We start from the raw sequence: 18,527 nt of genomic DNA, 5'->3' as shown, positions 1-18,527 counted from the left end.
CAGGCTGGTCTCAAACTCCTGACCTCAAGTGATCTGCCCACCTCAGCCTCTCAGAGTGCTGGGATTACAGGTGTGAGCCACGGCACCTGGCCATTCTGCCCAGTTTTCTCATGGGAGGTTGGTCTTCTGGCATTTTTCTATATGAGCTATTTTTGTATCTGTCAGTATTTTCTATATTTTTAAAACGTTTAACTTTTCTTTAGTGTTTTTGCTATGCAGATGCTTTTTCTGTAGCGTCTGATAGGAAAGATGCTTGTCCACCAGGCAGGCGTGAAGGCTCCTGTCTGCGGCTGCTGTCAGAGCCTGGCCTGGGCAGGATGTTCCCACTTTTAAAAGGTGCTCTTCTGTGGCTCTATGTTCTGCAGACTCTCTCTCTGTCCTCACATTGACAGAAGCAGGGTGATGGGAGTGTCCCCTCAGGAGGCTCAGGGATGAAGTCTCATCTGCACTTTTATTTGTTTGTTTATTTTTGATGCGGGGTCTCTCTCTGTCACCCCGGCTGGAGTGCAGTGGTGCAATGACAGCCCACTGCAGCCTCAACCTCTTGGCTCAAGTGATCCTCCCACCTCAGCCTCCTGAGCGGCTGGAACCACAAACACGCACCACCATACCCGGCTAATTTTTAACATTTTGTGTAGAGTCAGGGTCTCTCCACATTGCTTAGGCTGGTCGCCTGCACTTTGATTGCTCTGCTTGTTCTGGCTGAAGGCGCAGGTTGCTCAGGCATGTTTCGGCAGATGATTTTGAGAGCATTTTTTATTTTTAAATACATGTATCGCATGAGTGATGGAGCCAAACACAGGTTTTGAAGGCAAGCTCTCCATTCTGAGAAACGGGCCCCACACTGCACAGGGCCATTGCAGTCAACCCAACCACTGTCTGACTTTACACAGCGATTTCTCCTGCCAGGTCATGGGAAGTTGCTATTTAAAGATGGCAGTTATTACGAAGGGGCGTTTGTGGACGGAGAGATCACGGGAGAAGGCCGCCGGCACTGGGCCTGGTCAGGTGAGCTCTAGCCGGGATGGCACATTCACTCCTTTCTCATAACCCACTGGGCTCAGTTGGTCCCACGAGTCTAGACGCGCAGAAGGCGTGACGTGTAGACGGGAACCTTTGTGCTGTGAGGAGCCTGGCCTACCCGGCAGGACTAGGGACCTGACTGAGGCTCTGTGGTCACCTCTGAGAGCAACTCAGGCTTCTGGAGACACTTTTCTGGAATAAAGATTTCTCTATCCCAAGTTACACTATTTCTTTTTTCTTTAAAGCTATTTCAGCCACATTGTATCCCTAGATGGGAAACCTCCTCTGGGGACTCCCGTGCTCGTTGCCGGAAGCTGTGTCTCCAGGAACCTCAGACCCTCACACCAGAGGGGTCGGTGGGTTCTCAGTGGAGGTCTTTTCTCTCCGGCTTGGCTTTCAGTTTTTGTGTTTTTTTTGAGACGGAGTCTCACTCTGCCGCCCAGGCTGGAGTGCAGTGGCCGGATCTCAGCTCACTGCAAGCTCCGCCTCCCGGGTGTACGTCATTCTCCTGCCTCAGCCTCCTGAGTAGCTGGGACTACAGGTGCCTGCCACCTCGCCTGGCTAGTTTTTTGTATTTTTTAGTAGAGACGGGGTTTCACCGTGTTAGCCAGGATGGTCTCGATCTCCTGACCTCGTGATCCGCCCGTCTCGGCCTCCCAAAGTGCTGGGATTACAGGCTTGAGCCACTGCACCTGGCCGGCTTTCAGTTTTTAAAGAGCCAGGGAAAAAGCTCACCCTTCACCCTGCAAACTCTTACCAGAGGGTCCTTTGCCCTCGGGATAGATGTCCGCAGAGAGTGTCTGCCTGGGGCTGTCTGCGTGCCCAGCTGCTGGGGAGACCAGACCTGCTTACCATGTTTTCCCTCATGAACCAGACTAAGTAGCACAATGGAGGTGGGGCCGTCCATTCTGGAGTGGCTCCTGCGTCTCATGGGTCAGGGACAGAGGAGAGCCGACTGGGGCCTCAGCCCTGAACCGAACCTCGTGTCTCTCTTCCTTCTTGTCCACACGCAGGGGACACCTTCTCTGGACAGTTTGTTCTGGGAGAGCCTCAAGGATACGGCGTCATGGAGTACAAAACCGGCGGATGTTATGAAGGGGAGGTCTCCCATGGCGTGCGGGAAGGTCTGGCGTCCACAGGAGCCGGGTGCTGTGAGGGGCGGGTGCTTTCAGGGCACGGGATCCTACGTCCGCTTGGGTTCTGGAACCTCTGATGGGGCCTATCTGACTTCAGAGGGTGGGAAAGAAGGTAGGGGGCCCATGCTATCTTCTCCCCACCCCCAGACCGTGTCCTGTGCCCTGCATACACCAGTATGCCCACCAGGTCCTGTGGCACTTGGTGCATCTCTGTTATCCGCTACTGCGGAATAGACGCCCATGGCTTAGGGGTTAAAATGGCCACTGCTTTATTAACTACTCCTGATCCTGGAGTCAGTAGGTTGGCCTGGGTCCTGCAGGGAGGGGCTTCTAGTCTGGTCTCATGTGGGGTTACTAAATGGCTATAGTCACAGCAACTCCACCAGACCTGAGGGTCCCTGACATCCTCATAGGCCTGGGAAGCCCAGCTCCTTGCCCAGGAGTCTTGGACAGCTTGGCCACTTCCTCTACCTTCTGTTGGCCCAAGCAAGTCAGGAGGCCAGACTCAAGCTAGGAGGGGGCTGTGCCCTGTCCCTCTACCCAGCCAAGCCAGGCAGAGCACGGTCCACAGTCCCATAGCCAAAAGGCCACCTGCACCCAAGACAGGAGTCAAACACGTGATACTCTCCACCACAGATGGGGCTTCTTTTTCCAATGTTTTTCTTATGTTAAGAATCTGAGGCCAGGTGTAGTGGCTTATGCTTGTAATCCCAGCACTTTGGGAGGCTGAGGCAGTCGGATCACCTGAGGTCAGGAGTTTGAGACCAGCCTGGGCAAAATGGTGAAACTCTACCTCTACTAAAAATACAAAAATGGCTGGGCGTGGTGGCACACGCCTGTAGTCCCAGCTACTCAGGAGGCTGAGGCAGGAGAATCACTTGAACCCGGGAGGCAGGGGTTGCAGTGAGCTGAGATCATGCCACTGCACTCCAGCCTGGCCACAGAGCGGAACACTCCGTCTCACAAACAAAGCAACAACAACAAGAAAGAATCGGAAATACTCTCAAATGTCTGAGTTGTCCAAAACCTGAAAATGCCACAGTTTACTGAACTCCCATCCTCTTGAGTTTCTCCTTGTTCAGGTGAAGCCCTGCCTCCCTCACTGTGAACTTGAAGTTTCCTGTAAAAACAAACGACAGGCCCCAACTGCACCCGGCCTCACCCCAGCAGGACGCAGAGCCTGTGCAGCCTCAATTGGCAGTCTGCAGGGTCCCTCAGCAGCACCTTTGAGAGCTGGACCCCAGGGCCATTTTTGCTGCCCTGTCGGCTGACCGACCTGTCCCAAAGCACATCTGCCCTTCCCATTCAGAGCCTCACCGAGCCGTGCCAAGGCCCTGTGTAGCCAGGCCTGGAGGGTTTGTCATGCTCCTGGGGGGTCCTGAGCCCCATGCCTCCTAGACTTACCACTTTCCTCCTACCTGCCCTCTGAGGAGCAGGGAGGCAGATCCTTTCTCAGATGCAGGAGGCACAAAGCCAAGTCTGTCTCTTGGTCCCTTCTCCAGGACACGGGTTTCTGGTGGACCGGGACAGACAAGTGTACCAGGGCTCCTTCCATGACAACAAGAGGCACGGCCCTGGGCAGATGCTCTTTAAGTGAGTATGAGTCTTGCAGGTGCTGCCCGGCGTATGACAGACACACAGGACAGTTGTGAGGCCATGTGGCCTGGGGGTGTAGACGAGACTGCCGTAGGACACCCCAGGCCTGTTCTGGCCCCTGCTGCCACCTGCCACCTCTCCAGTGCCAAGTTGCTGAGCCACATTCTGTGGTTTCCATGTTATTCTGTAATTTTCCCCTTATTGATTGAAATTGACCGATTGTGTATTTAGTAGATAAAACATCACCTCTCCCATTAAAATACCTCCTGAGAAAGTCAGGCTGGCAGCAAGATGGCACCACAGGAGCTTCTCCAGGTCTAAATGAGGATGGGGGTGCCCTCTGGCCAGCAGAGCCTCCCGCCTCCCAAGTGCTAGGCGTCTTCAGCCCGTGTGGAAATTCCCACGGCGGAGTCTCAGCCTCACTGGCTATGGAGACTGCAGCCCCCTCCTGTTGCCTCTCCGTGTCATTTCCCATTTTGAGTGGCGGAGGCTAAGCATGTCCCGAGCAGGCCTGCCATCTAGGGTGGGGGTGGGCGGACGTGTCCCCGCCGCCTGTTGTCGGCCCCCAGCCGGCCCTGGCGAGGCAGGAGCTCTCGGGGCCATCTGCTCGGGCCTATTTTTGCCTCCGTCCCGCAGTGCCTGCGGAGCCCGGTGGGAGGAGCCGGTCTGAGTCACTGCCACCACCTGGCTCCCCCTGCTGAGAGTGGACTCTGTGCGTGTGTCCCCCAGGAACGGTGACAAGTACGATGGCGACTGGGTCCGGGACCAGCGTCAGGGACACGGGGTGCTGCGCTGCGCCGACGGCTCCACCTACGAGGTACCCAGGGGTGCACAGCACCTGCTGCCCAGAGGGTGTGGGCCTCGTGGGGGCGGGGCGCGTGGGGTGTGTGGGGAGCCTCACCCTGGCAGCTTCTCCACGTGCCAGGCCCTGCAATTCCCTTATCCCGTGTGGGAAGATAAGTTTCCCTCTCCCCTCACAGCTCCCTGTCGGGAAAAGAGAGAAACAAACAGGAGCGTATTCATATGTGTGCCTTGTATGCACTCGGGAGGCGCGTGGAGAGGCAGGGAAGCTCACAGGCGGCCCTCACCTTTGACTGAAATCCCATCTTCAGCCAAACCAAAGGAAGAAGGGTGTTGGGGGCCAGTCATGGGATAAGGCTTGTGGTGCAGCTAAGGCAGGGCCTTCTCCACCTACAGGAGCCTTTGCGCCTTGGTGATCTGGGGCCTTTCTCTTCCTGATACGGAGAGGATAGACCCTTACCATTGGAGTTTCCTTTACAGATGCAAATTTTTCTTACAAAAGGGAAACTTCTACTCTGTTTTCAGAGCTTCTCCTGGGTCTCCAGTTTCTCAAAATAATCAGCTCAAAATAGTGCTGATGCCAAAGAGGCAGATTTTGAGGGGGTACATTCTGGTCTGTGACAAGCCCTACAAGGCAGGGACCAGGATTGTTCTCGGGGGCTTGGGGCAGCAGCCCCATAAGTACAGAGAGCAAATTTCAGGATGTTTGGAGGAGAGGATGCCAGACTTGTTGACAGGCTGGATGTGCGGGCAAAGGCAAGAGAAGAGTCCAGGTTGGCACCTGAGCTTTCGGTCTGAGTGTTGAATGGACAGTGAGGCCTGGTTCAGGATGCAGCCAGGAGGTAGAAGCAACACCCATCACTCCAGTGGGGAAAATGTCATGAAAGAGTCTCTAACAAGGACGAGGCAGTAGCTACCAAAAAGGGCCAGAGAAGGAATACCAGCATCGCAATGTCAGGAGGGTCCTGGAGACAGAGCTTCTGCAGTAGCTACCAAAAAGGGCCAGAGAAGGAATACCAACATTGCAATGTCAGCAGGGTCCCAGAGACAGAGCTTCTGCAGTGGAGTCTAGCAGTGGCGTGGTTGTTGCTTGGGCTGGGCTGCAGGCCTGAGCCCCTGGCTGGTGGGAAGGGGAGGCTGCTGGTCCACAGCCTGGGGGAGCTTTCCAGTTAACCAAGCCATCCCCCACGCTGGCCGTGAGACACCAGCCCAGTCGAGGGCCTCAGGAGCCCAGGTGCTGCTGTGTGAGGCTGTCACAGCCATGAGGATGACCATGACTGCAAGGGCTGTGAGGGGTCCCCTGAGCGTCCAGCAACACTAACAGGAAGAAACCACACATGCAGGTCTCTCAGTGCAGCACAAGTCACAGCCAGTCAGGACTGCCATGGCCGTGGAGAGAAGTCCCTTGTTCCCTAGAGCCTTGGGGCTGCTTTGATGAGAAACGCAACATTTAATTGTGTGGGTCGCAGAATTACAATGTCAGTTGAATTCCCTTCCTTGCCAAGATTCTCGTGTGAAAGTTGGAGCAGTGGTTGGAGTGAATAGTCCCTCGAACTGGGAGGAAGCCAGCACCCTCCTGAGACTCAGACCTCAACAGAGAGGGTGTGGCTGCCAGCCCAGGCGGTAGAGAGGTTTTCTAGGGTGCCAGGGGCCAGAGCTGCTTCTCAGGAAACTCCCACTGAGGTGCAGGAGACGCTTGCTGGAGACCAGACCCTGTGGGGTTTTCCACAGGCCACTGGCCCTGGCCATAGGAGTTAAAGTAGAAACACTGCTTCCCATAGTCCCGCCTTGTTCTCTGTTGACAAAACCTGGCATTGCACTTGCTGGCAAAGGAGAAACATTGACAGGGTCCACTTCCCATCAGGGAAAAGTGGGCAAGGAAGGGGGATGCTGGGAACTGAGAGGTGGTGGGTTCGCAGTTGGCATGGGGCCACACGGTAATGGAGGAGATGGGGGTGGGGATGGGAGCCTCATCCTGGCTGGCACAGCTGTCCGCTCCGCAGCAGGGCCTCAGAGGTGGTCAGATGTGGGGCCCCTGGAAGGGTGGTCAGGTGGGAGGTGCAGTGTGTCTCCCCTCCGCATGCATGTCCACCCTCCCTGCTCTTGAAACAGAGCCTCCTGCTTGGGTAAAAGTGCCATCCATGCCCTCTCCGGGGAGTGCCAGCCCTGCTCAGGGCAGTTGGCCATTGGCAGTGTCCTTGCTGGACCATGGGAGTCCTTGTCAGTCTCGCTGCTGCCCCTGCTGGCCTAGGCTGGTGCTGCAGGTTCTCACCTGAGCCACATGCAGGAGACACTGCAGCCAAGCCACGGCTCTGCCTCTTCTCCCCGGGGACGTGTGTCCATCCTGCAGGACCAGACTTCACTGCGTGCTGGGGCAGCCACCACTCCCTTGTCTTCACTCTCCAGAACGGCTGTGAGAGAGTGCGGCCAAAGGAGTCTCTGGGCAGAATTCTCTTCTCCCCACCCCAGCACACCCGGGCCCCCAGCCCACTGCCACCATGACGATTCCCTCGCCTTGCAGGGCTGGGGCAAAGCTGGGGCCGGCGCTGGTGCACAGCTCTGGAGCTTGGGCTCGGGTGTGTGGTTTCACTTCCTGGATGCGAGGCGCTGCTGTCAGCCTTTTGGTGCGTTGGCTCATGGTCCCCACCAGTCCATGCAGGGTGCAGGTGAGGAAGCTGAGGTGCAAGGGCAGCAGGCTCCCTCACCAGGCAGTGGCAGTACGGCCCTGGGGGCCCCCGGCCACTCACCCAACCCTCACGTTCCCTGAGATTCAGGAGGACCTGCTCAGGGCCTATCTCATGGCCCAGGGACACAGAGGTGCTGCCTGCTGCCAGACAGCGCTGTCCGCTCCAGCCTGGGCTGGGCAAGAAGCAGCTCTTGTTCTTCCAGAGGACCATGGACAGCTTCGTCCTCCCCACCCCTACTCCCAGCACAGCCCTGTCCCCAGAGGCTGTTCTGTCCCACAGGTCCCCTGGCTGCCACGCAGGTGCCAACTCGGGTCCACGCTGCTTGCTGGTCACCAGCACCCTGGGCCGAGAGAGAGGACCAGGCAAGGGACGGCGCCCTCCTCCTGGGCTGACGGCAGCAGGGTGCTCAGCGCATCCACCAGGGGGCGGCCCAGCCCTGTCCCGGCACCGCACTGGCCTCCCCGGGAGCTCCGAGCTTGTTCCCAGGCCATAGTTTGGACAGGCGAGCATGGCCTGGGATGGCCGCTGGGCCCAGGGGCTGGCTGGGTACTCCTGAGAGCCTGGCCCTCGAGCCGCCCCCCAGCCTTTCTGCTTGGGATGGTTTTTCCCCTTGGCGCTAAAGCCTTGAATTCTGCAGACGGTTTTGCAGAGGATTTCTATGAGAGTCTTGGTGCAAAACCCTTAAAGTGATCTACATTCCCAGGGGCTATAATATGACCTCCCCACTCCCTCTGCCGTCCAGGCCCAGAGGACTGGGAGACCTGGGCAGGCCCTGGGACCGCCTGCCGACCAAGGCCCACACACCCTCACCAGGCAGGCCTGTGGCCTGAGCCCTGTGGGGACACTGCTGTGCGCCAGTGCTCACTGCCCTGTGGGGTGCCCTGGGCAATGTCCCCGGTGGGAGCAGTCCCCTGGCCTTGTCCACACCCCTGACACCTGCAGGCACACACAGACTGTGGCCAGCGAGCTGCCCGCTCCTCCAGTGCCTTCTCCGGGCATTGCTCCTGCCCAGACCGATGTAAATGCTACAAACAGAGAAGGGTGCCGGAGGCCAAGAGGACAGGCTGGGCCCCCATGCCCTCAGCTCAGGACTGGGCCGGGGCCGCCTCCCACACAGCACAGCCATGGCTGCCAGACTGCACTTCAAAGGAAGGAGGTTTTCACATGGCTGTTTGGGCAAGAAAACATTACCAGGTCTGTCCCGTGGACGCTGGTGAATGAGGAGAAGCAAGGTGCTCTCGGCTCAGCTGCTCAGTTCTCTGTGTCTTAGTGCTGGGCCCTCCGGTCACAGTGCCCCTCCTCCACCTTTATCCTGGAGAGTCAATGGCATCCACCCGGAGAGGCAGCAGCTGCCAGAGATGGGAGTCACTCCACACATCCTGAGGGCTGGCCAGAGTGAGGGGACAGCTGTTCCTTGTGGTGTCATTAGTCAAATATTTAGCCTGCTTTAAAAAACGTTTTGTCGGCTAGGCATGGTGGCTCACACCTGTACTTTCAGCACTTTGGGAGGCCAAGGTGGGAGGATTGCTTGAGCCCAGGAGTTCAAGACCAGCCTGGGCAACACAGGGAGACCCTGTCTCTACAAAAGAATTTTTTAAAAATACAAAATTAGGCTGGGTGCGATGGCACACACCTGTGGCCCCAGATACTCAGGAGGCTGAGGAGGGAGGATTGCTTGAACCTGGGAGGCAAGGGTCGTAGTGAGCTGAGATCATGCCCACTGCACTCAAGCCTGGGCGACAGAGCAAGACCCTGTCAAAAAAATAAAAAACAAAAACACCAACCATTTTGTCATGGTAAAATCCATATAATATAAAACGTAGCATCTTAACTACTTTTTGTTTTGTGGAGGCGAGGTCTCATTGTGTCGCCCAGGCTCATCTCCAACTCCTGGGCTCTAAGCACTTCTGCCTTGGCCCCCAAAGGGCTGGGATTTCAAAGGGCGCGAGCCACTGCACTGGGCCATAACCATTTTTAAGCATGCAGTGGAGTGGCGGGAGGCACATGCACATTTTGTGCAGCCACAACCACATCCACCTCAAGAACTTTGTCACCTTCCCACCCGAACCTCCATCCCCTTCCAACACGAACTCCCCACGCTCCCGCCCCGGCGGCCACCGTTCCCTGGGTCTGTAGACTCTGCTGGTCTCGGGGCCTCCTGTGAGTGGTGCCCTTTCGTGCCAGGCTTGTTTCACCCAGCACGGTGTCCTCAGATGCCTCCATGCTGGAGCCTGTGCCAGCCCCTCCTTCCTTCCTACGGCTGAGCCGGTCTCCCCCCATGTGGACAGACATGCTTCTCTGCCCCTCTGTGGGTGGACTCTAGGGAGGCTTCCCCTCCTGGGTCCTGTGGGTGATGCTGCTGTGAATACGGCTGCACAGAGAACTCTTCGAGGCCCTGTGGGCCGCAGCCCCAGAAGTGAGACTGCTGCATTGGATGGTGACTCTGTTTTGAATTTTTGAGGAACCGCCATGCTGTTCTCCGCAGCGGCCTCACCCTTTTACCTTCCCGCCCACAGTGCACACCGTTCCGGTTCCTCCGCAGCCTCCCTCACCAACACTGCTTATTTTCGGTTGTTTTTGTAAACGGTTACCCTAATGAGTATTAGCCCTCTTAACAACGACCACACTTGAGACGCAAGCCCACCCACTGTCAGCTGTGGCCAGCACTGCGCACCCGGTCTCCCCCTCTTTGACACTTCTTGGTGACTGTGTTCTCCCCCAGTCCTGGCCACCAGCCGCCCCCATCCGGGAGCACCTGCCCTCGCCATATCGGTGCTGCAAGGCTTTGTGCACAAGAGGTCGGGCCATTTCGTTTCTTCCCTGGGAGCTTAAGCCATCACTCGAGGCCACGAGGCCGACGCCAGGCCCTTCTTGGACACTGAGTTGCCTCTGAGAACTGCCCTGCCCCTCCAGCCACACCCCAACCAGCGCCGGCTGTTTGTTTTAGAGATCATTTTATGTTCTGAAAAGACAAGAAAATGGTGAGTCCTTCTCTCTCTCCTGGCCTTCGTCTCTGCCCACGTCAGAGCATGCCCTTGGCACCTCCTACGTCAGCTCTATAGTAGGAGAAACTCCAGGAGACGTCGGCTGCTACCCAGGGCACTGTGAGCTCGAGGTGGCAAAGCCCTCCAGGAGACCTGTTCCCCTCTCGACGGCAGGTGTGTCTCCTGCAAACCGTGTCTCCTGCAAGCCGTGTCTCCTGCCTTGCAGCCAGTATTCCTTAACGCAGAGCTCTATGAAGAACCTTTTTTAAAAAAATGCATTCTAGAAAAAATACATTCCTGAAAATACACGTGTTACAGCTTCTTCTGACGGAAAATAAGAACAGCGGATCCCAAAGCAGAGGAGGCTCCTCTTCCACAGGGACAGGAGCCACGCAGCTCAGGCTGGGCCCAAGCCACAGAGGTCCTGGGCTGCGAGCACCCCCACCAGCCTGCGATGCCTCGGCCATCTCTGTCCCCCGCACTCCTGGTTTACGGCTTACTGCCTCAACCTCCCAGGACCCGAGGGCTTGGGCAGGCCCCACACATCCTCAGAACATCCTCGGTGGGAGCTGGACCAGAACTCGGAGCAAACAGATCGGAGGCCACGCGTTTGTGTACACATCAGAGCGTCTCCTACCCATGTTGGCAGCAGCGTGGGCCGCCGGGCGTCCCTGGCTGCATCAGCTGCACCATGAGTGTTGGCTGTCTCACACACCGGCTTTCCCAGAGTCGCCGCTGGGTGCCGAGCACCTGCTCACCACACGGAGCAGGTGGCTCCTTCTGGGCAGCTTTGCCCGCCGCAGTCCCCCAGCCTCCTCTCCTCAGCTGGGCATGTGTGGGAATGCCCACCCGGGGGCCTCCACGGGGCCTGCAGCCTCCACATTTGGGCCTACTGCCCTCGGACCCAGGGGTCACAGTCCAGGAAGCCTGGGCCAGTGGGGGTCCCCTGGCGTGCATGTAACACTGAGAACCATGTAAATAATTTGGGGCGTTTGAGCACACATGGCCTTTGGGGAGTCTGGCCAGCTTGCCTCACGTGGACCCCCCACCACCCTGGGGCAGAGGAGGGGGCCGGCTATCGGGACACCAGGGTTACACTAGGGCAGAGCCCATGTCCCCTCTGGAACTCCTCATAGTTCATACCTTGAAGCCCAGGCACTTGAAATGGGACCAGCGAGGTCAAACACAGGACCACTGGTCCTCACTGTTATCAGGAAGTAACACAGATGACCAGTCCTCAGAAACCGGAGCTAGCCCCACCCATCCCACCAAGGCACAGCAGCCCCTGGGCAGTCGCAGGGCCCAGGCAGGAGGGTCCGGCGGGCTCCTCACTCATGACATGGCCTGAGGGGGCTGGGCAGCTGATCCTGGGAGCCCCCACCTTGTGCACCAGGCCATAAACCTCAGCAAAGGCCCCGCCTGCTTCATGCCCAAGATTTGTCAATTTTGGGGGGTTACTTTCTCCAGACCACAACACCCTGAAGGCCGACACTGGGGAAGGCTAGAGCCCCCGCTCTTCGCCCTCACCTCCTGGGGCTGTCAAACCCCAAGGAGCACCAGACCCAGGATCCCCCAGGAGGGCTGGAGGCAGGAAGTGCCTCATGGTGCCAGGGCAGGGTGGACGCCTGACTATGGCCTGAAAACAGAGGGAGTTGCTTCCAATAAAGCACGGAAAGAAAACAGCATGAATGGACCAGAAGTGCTTCCCAGAGTGAGAAAGGAGAGCGCTCACAACCTCTTCCACCCCAGGCTGCTTGGAGTGGGCCAGCGCCAAATCAGTCCCCGCACCAGCCGAGCCGTCGGAGCTCATCGACTGTCAAGGAAGGTGTGAGCCTTTGGCCAAGTGGTGCTGGGAGCTGGGGAGAGCTGAGCACTGCCCAGGGCCTCCTGAGTGCTCTGCCACCTGGCAGGGCAGGGCAGGGAAAGGAGGACCCCTCACAGAAAACACCCTTATGGTCTTGGGGTCACCTTTGTGACCAAGGGGGATCGTATGTGTGTCACCATCATCCTGCACGACCGCTTCCTGACTTTGGAACCACTGTTTGCCTCTTTATTTTGGGTGTGGACCTGGACCCCAAGAAGCCCTTCCCCAAAGGTCATGTGACCATCACCACCTTCCTGGGTCCTGCACCATACACCTGTGCTCACCTGGGTGCCAGGCAGTGGCCCGGCAGGGAGGAGGAGGGAGAGCAGGTGGCGGCGTGCCCATTCCTCTGTCCCGGCCTCTCTGTGACTGAGGCCCTGCACATAGCTCTCCACGCTGGGCATTGCCCTGGGCTGTGCCTGGGTGCTCCCTGAGGCCCAGGCGGGAGGTGGCTGCTCCAGAACTTTCAATGCCCCAGTCTGTGCTGTCAGCAAGGAGATCAGGAGCCTCCCCTGCACCCTATTTAATAAGCTCCTGCTCATTCCTGCCTGGGGTGCATGCAACAGAAACTGAATTGTCAAAGGTGTGATTGATAACATGAATTAGACAAGACCATGCTATTGGATCCGTTGCATTGATCACTCAGATGTGCTTGGACTGACCAAGTGCTGCATGAAAGCTTGCCCGGCTCAGCCCTCCCACCCGGACACCAGCGGTGAGCACCGAGGATGCTGAGCCCTGACCTGATTGCTGAGCACCCAGGGAGGGGGATGCCAGGCAGGCTCGTGCCACATATGTGAGCCGCAGCCCCAGACCAACCATGGCTGGAGTCACTCACCCCAAAGGTGGGCTCTGCACCTCTGCGTTTCTCGTGACCTGAGTGTGTCTGGCTTCCCCTGCCCAGCCGTGGCCTCACTGGGTACTCACCCTAGACACTATATGGCAGCTGGTGCTGGCCCTGCCCCGCAGCTCCACCTTCCTCTTCCTGAAAGCCCAGGGCACCTTCCAGAGGCCAAGCAGGTAGAACGGGGCAGAGACCAGACATCACCATTCTCATTACTGATGGTGACAGGGGCCCCGGACGCCCTGAAGAGCCCTCAGCTGTGAGCTGACTTGCGCCTCTCCCCATCCAGCGTGAATGAGATGAGAGAGAGAGGACGATAGTCCCAGGAAGGGACCCTCAAGAAATGCCAGTCAAATGCAGTGGACTCTCGGCCAGTTTGGTGGGAACGCCTGAAGTCACAGGACAGAGAGCTGAGGGGGCAAGGCCGAGGGGAGGTGCTGTGTGCATGCCAGGGCACCCACAGCCTCCAACAGGCCTTGGCCTCCAGGCACGCCGTGCAGCAGCAGTCAGGACAGCCCATGGACTCTGCGCCAGTGCTCGGTGTCTGAACCCCAGAAGCACTCTCACCTGACCCCACATGCGATCAGCTCTGGGACTCCCATCCACTGTAGTTGCCAGTGTGGGTGGTGCTTGCCCAGGGCCCAGGTGGCACAGTGAACCAGACTCTGATCTTCAGGGCAACTGTCTGGACAATGGGGTGATGTCAGTGGTGTGCTCAGCTTGGAACATTGCAAGAATGCAGCCGGGTGGGTGCTGGCTGGGATCTTGGGGTCTGGGTGCTGGAGGGACAAGAGCCTCAGGAGCAAGGGCCCTGTCCAGACAGCAGCCGGGTCTCTGCCCACCTGGCACCCCCAGCTGGCTGCCAAGCCTCTCCTGAAGCTGAGAGCTGCCTTTTTGCTGCCTCTGGGCACCCAGGCAGGCTGCCAGTTGTCTCGGATCAGATCGGAGCCCCCTGTCTGGAGGCGTGAGCCGTGCTCCTGGCCCGCCGCTGTGAGTGGCCCCCGCCCTGCCCTGCCCCCAGCTGATGGCCTGGACCTGGAGGCTCGTCTTCAGCCACTCTGCAAATGCGATCCACACCACCCCCGCCCCCCGCCAGCCCCGCATGCACCGTGGCTCTCCCTGGCCTTTGGGGCCATCCAGTGGCCTTCAGGGCTGTCTGCAGAGCCCTTGTCTCCCTGCGGCCGGAGAGAACTCTGGCACCATCCACTTCTCCCTGATCTGCCGCACTCCTCAGCTCTGGCCCTCGGCCCTCCTTGTCTCTTCCCACGCATCCCAGGGCCCAGGATCCATGGAGAGGCCCTGGGAAGGCACACACTGCGCCCTGCAGACCTGCCGCGGCTGCCTCGGGGTTCGCCTGGGAAAGGCACCCAGGGAGGGCCAGGCAGGGAAGCAGGAGCCCCCTTGGCTCCTGCCAAAGAGCGAACAGAAGCAAAACGTGCCTTTGGTTAATTTTTCTTCTAATAGAAGTAATTGAGAGTCAAATGAAATACCGTTGAAATTTCCCATGAAAATAATCACCCCTGCTATTTCACATGATTTTCCCAGGCTTTGTTGTATGACTTGGAAACCAGGCTTGTTATGAAGGAGGCAGAGTTGGGGTGTGCAGCGAACAGGCGTTTCTCCCAAGTGCATGGGCACGTTTTTTCAAACTGTGTTCTTTAATTGGCCTCTTCATGTACAAATGAGCAGTGTAACGGACAAGCAGGGCACCTTAATCCCAGCGCCACAGTCGGCCAGTTTGCAGGTTCAGGCCTCCTTTATGATACATGCCACAAACGCAGTGTCTTTGTATTAAAAGGATTTTTGTGCTGAAATGTGCCCGTTCGAGGTTTTGTTTGCATTTTATATACTGTGCCATTGTTCCCATACCTCCTGGCATCGTTAAAATTCAAAGGGGAGTGTATTTTACAAAGCAAATTGGATCGCATTCTAATGAAATATAGTTTCTCACCACCAAGGGACAGGCTGCAAGGACCCTTGAGACGATGTGGTTTTCTAGCAGCCTTTGGTCCTCGGGCCCCGCTGTAGCCCCAGGGAGCTGAAGTGCCATGCGGGGACCCACAATAGACCCTTGGGAGCCACCAGCCTGAGCCTCACCCTTCTGTCTGCAGGGACAGTGGCACAGCGATGTCTTCAGTGGACTGGGCAGCATGGCCCACTGCTCAGGGGTCACCTATTATGGGTTGTGGATCAACGGCCACCCAGCAGGTAGGTGTCCCTGCCTTCCCGTGGGCACTGTGAGGTCCACTGTGGGGTGTGTCCCTGGCCCCTGGGCAGTCACATGGGAGATACTGACCCAGAGCACACTGGGGAGGAGTGGGGTGCAGTGGAATCTAAAATCCCATCCCTTTTTAGGAAAAACATGTTTGAATCTGATGTCAGAAGTGCTCCTGCTGCAAGTGGGGCCTCCCAGATTTGGGGCCTGAATGTTTGAGGGTGACCTGGTCACAGCTGCACTGTCCCCCAAGTGGCTTCTGTCCAATTTCCCTGAGCCCTCTGCACTGTGATGTGACCACAGGGTGGCCTCGGCTCACGGAAGGACCAGCCAGTTGGGCCTCCTCTGGGGGTGCCTCCCTGAGCCACCTTCCCTCTTCCTGTGGTGTTCCTCGTGGCCTCTGAGTGGCCTTTCGATAGATTTCAGGATGAGGGTGCCACCCCAGGGGTCAGTCTGGCCAGGGACATGACACTCATCCAAACCTTGGGGCCAAGTTCGTGACAGGTGCAGGTGCCGCTAGCACCGACTCGGGCTCTGCACTGGGGATACCTGCAAGGTCTCAGCCCAGGGAGCCCCACACATACCTCCTTGGCTTGGAGGACCTTGGAGGACCAAGACCTGTTAGCTGGGAGAGGTCACAGGGTTGACAGGTAACAGTAACTGCTGCCCTCAGCACAGACCTGCTGGCCCTGGGCTCCTCGTGGAGGCTGAGGTCTTGGGGAAGGCAGAAGTGGCCAGGTGCCTGGGGGGCCCTGAGAGGCAGGTCCCAGCACCCGCACGCACACAGTGCACCCTGCAGGGGATCCTGGGGCAGAGGCCGAGCCTGGATCCCGGCCCAGATGCTTCTCCCTCAGGTGGAGTCTCCCTGAGGGGCCCCTGGATCCTCAGCAGAGCCCTCCAGGAGCGTCTTGGTGACACCTCAAGGGGAATAATCCAGATCCCAGCCCCTCCTCCCAAAAGTCTCTTGGTCCTTGTTGAAATTCCTAAGTGAGAAAAACGGGGCAAGAGGTGCAGGACGTAGCCTGCTTCACCCTGAGGAGGGTCTCCCTCCAAGCCAAGGTGGGCTCTGGCTTTGCCCCCAGAACACAGCAAGAGCTCCCACGGGGGCCAGAGCTTCAGGCCCTTCCCCAGCCCCACCATGAAGTCCAGGGCACCCGCCACCCTGTGTAGCAGGCGTCACCTGTGCTGCCTTTCAAGGCAGCCTCAGATTCCAGGCGTTCTCCCAGCATCTGCTTTTAAAGCCCCTCCATTGTGCTTTGCTGGAGGCCAGTCCATAGTGGAGAGTCAGGGATGGCAGGTGGGGGGCAGGGGTGGTGGGCAGCAGGACACGGTGTGACAACACTGCCCACAGCGATGCCCCACAGGCCCCAGTAGAGCAGGGGCGGCCCTGGCTGCCAGGAGGCACTGGCCAGCCAGTGGACCCACCCTTGCCGGGCCTCGCCCCAGCCCCAGGTCCAGCACCTCAGGGTGCTGACTCAGACGCAGGGAATGCAGGGCCTGAATCCCAACCAGCGGGAAGACATGCCGGAACATTCCATGGGCAGGAAAATCCCACAGCCCCACACCGCCCACTTGTGTCTCTTGCGTACTCCGTGGTCCCTGTGGTCCACTTGATTCGATTCCACAGTGCTCCGGGCCAGCAGAGGCGAGCCGCACGGTCTGAGTGCAGACGACTGCCCAGGGTCGCTGCTCTGCAAGGTGGCTCGTGGTGGGCTTCGGCCCCAGCATGTGCTTGTGTTCCAGCTGCCACACCGAGCTCTGGTCGGTTCCCGGGGCGCCCACTGCTGACTCAGCCATGGGGTGGGTGGGGGGCTGTGCCAGTCACCGCTAAAGCCACACTCTGTCCTCTCCCAGAACAAGCCACGAGGATCGCGATCTTGGGTCCGGAGGTGATGGAAGTGGCCCAAGGGTCTCCCTTCTCGGTGAACGTTCAGCTGCTGCAGGACCACGGGGAAATTGCCAAGAGTAAGCATCTCCGGGGGAGATGACCTAATGTTTCCGAAAGAGAAACAGGCAGTAGGTTCTTAAGCAGTGAAGATGCGGACAAGATGTTGCATGTGGTTCCTGAGGCACAGAGGTGACTTCGTGCCCAGAGCCTGGCAGAGAGGTCGCAGGCGTGCCAGCTCCCCTGCCAGTCAGGGCAGCCATGGGTGTGTGTGCAAGCATGCGTGCACCTATTGTGTGATGTGCGTGCTTGTGTATGTGTGTGCATATGTGTGTATGCCTTAGGTGTGCACAGGTCTGACTGTGTATGCGTGTGGTGGGGGGCACGCGTGCATGCATGTCAGTGTGTCCTTCCTTTTTAGGAGGAATAGTCTCCGTTCCAGTGATGGGCCACTGTCTGCTTCCCCACTCATCTGCTGGTGGGCGTCGCAGTTGTTTGCACCTTGGGCTGTAGTGAATAGTGCTGCTGTGAACATTTGTATACAAGTTTCTGTGTGAATGTGTTTTCATTTCTCATGGGTATGTACCTACAAATGGAATTGCTGGATCACATGGTAGATTTATGTTTGAACTTTTTTTCTTTTTTGAGACAGAGTTTCACTCTTCTTGCCCAGGCTGGAGTGCAGTGGTGCAATCTCAGCTCACTGCAACCTCCGCCTCCTGCGTTCAAGCGATTCTCCTGCCTCTGCCTCCCGAGTAGCTGAGATTGCAGGTGCGTGCCACCAGGCCCCGCTAATTTTGTATTTTGAGTAGAGATGGGGTTTCACCATGTTGGTCAGGCTGGTCTCGAACTCCCGACCTCAGGTGATCAGCCCGCCTCAGCCTCCCAAAGTGCTGGGATCACAGGCATGAGCCACCGCACCTGGCCTGAACTTTTGAAGAAACTCCTAAACTGTTTTTCCAAAATGGCTGCAGCATTTTACAGTCCTGCCAGCAACGCATGAAGGTTCAGATTTCTCTGCATCTTCCCAGCACTTGGAATTACGTCTGTGTGTAGCAGCTGCCCTGTCGGTGTGAATTGGTAGCTCCTCGTGATTTTGATTTGCATTTCCCTAACAACCGTTGATTATGAGTGGCTCTCGCTGTGCTTATTGGCTATTTGTTTATCTTCTTTGGAGAAATGTCTATTCAAATATTGTACCCTTTTTGTTGTTGTTGTTGTTGTTGTTGTTGTTGTTGTTGTTGTTGAGACGGAGTCTGGCTCTGCCGCCCAGGCTGGAGTGCAGTGGCCGGATCTCAGCTCACGGCAAGCTCCGCCTCCCGGGTTCACACCATTCTCCTGCCTCAGCCTCCCGAGTAGCTGGGACTACAGGCGCCCGCCACCTTGCCCGGCTAATTTTTTGTATTTTTTAGTAGAGACGGGGTTTCACCATATTAGCCAGGATGGTCTCGATCTCCTGACCTCGTGATCCGCCCGTCTCGGCCTCCCAAAG

At 57.7% G+C, this 18,527-nt stretch overlaps 1 protein-coding gene across 2 annotated transcripts in view; it reads left to right on the top strand.

Moving 5' to 3' along the window:
- Nucleotides 1-18,527, top strand: part of MORN1 (MORN repeat containing 1) — a 68,345-nt gene that overhangs the window by 3,524 nt on the left and 46,294 nt on the right. For both annotated transcript variants that reach the window (XM_010352587.2, XM_030943032.1), the window contains exons 3-8: nucleotides 910-1,008; nucleotides 2,037-2,147; nucleotides 3,662-3,752; nucleotides 4,485-4,572; nucleotides 15,047-15,143; nucleotides 17,005-17,115. In XM_010352587.2, the coding sequence (XP_010350889.2) occupies nucleotides 910-1,008; nucleotides 2,037-2,147; nucleotides 3,662-3,752; nucleotides 4,485-4,572; nucleotides 15,047-15,143; nucleotides 17,005-17,115 (597 nt within the window). The remainder of the gene's footprint in view (nucleotides 1-909; nucleotides 1,009-2,036; nucleotides 2,148-3,661; nucleotides 3,753-4,484; nucleotides 4,573-15,046; nucleotides 15,144-17,004; nucleotides 17,116-18,527) is intronic.

The sequence above is a fragment of the Rhinopithecus roxellana genome, chromosome 12, assembly GCF_007565055.1.
Source record: "Rhinopithecus roxellana isolate Shanxi Qingling chromosome 12, ASM756505v1, whole genome shotgun sequence".
Classification (NCBI taxonomy): Eukaryota; Metazoa; Chordata; class Mammalia; order Primates; family Cercopithecidae; genus Rhinopithecus; species Rhinopithecus roxellana.
The sequence above is the reverse complement of the archived record's forward strand: the minus strand, read 5'-3'. Positions and strand labels throughout refer to the sequence as shown.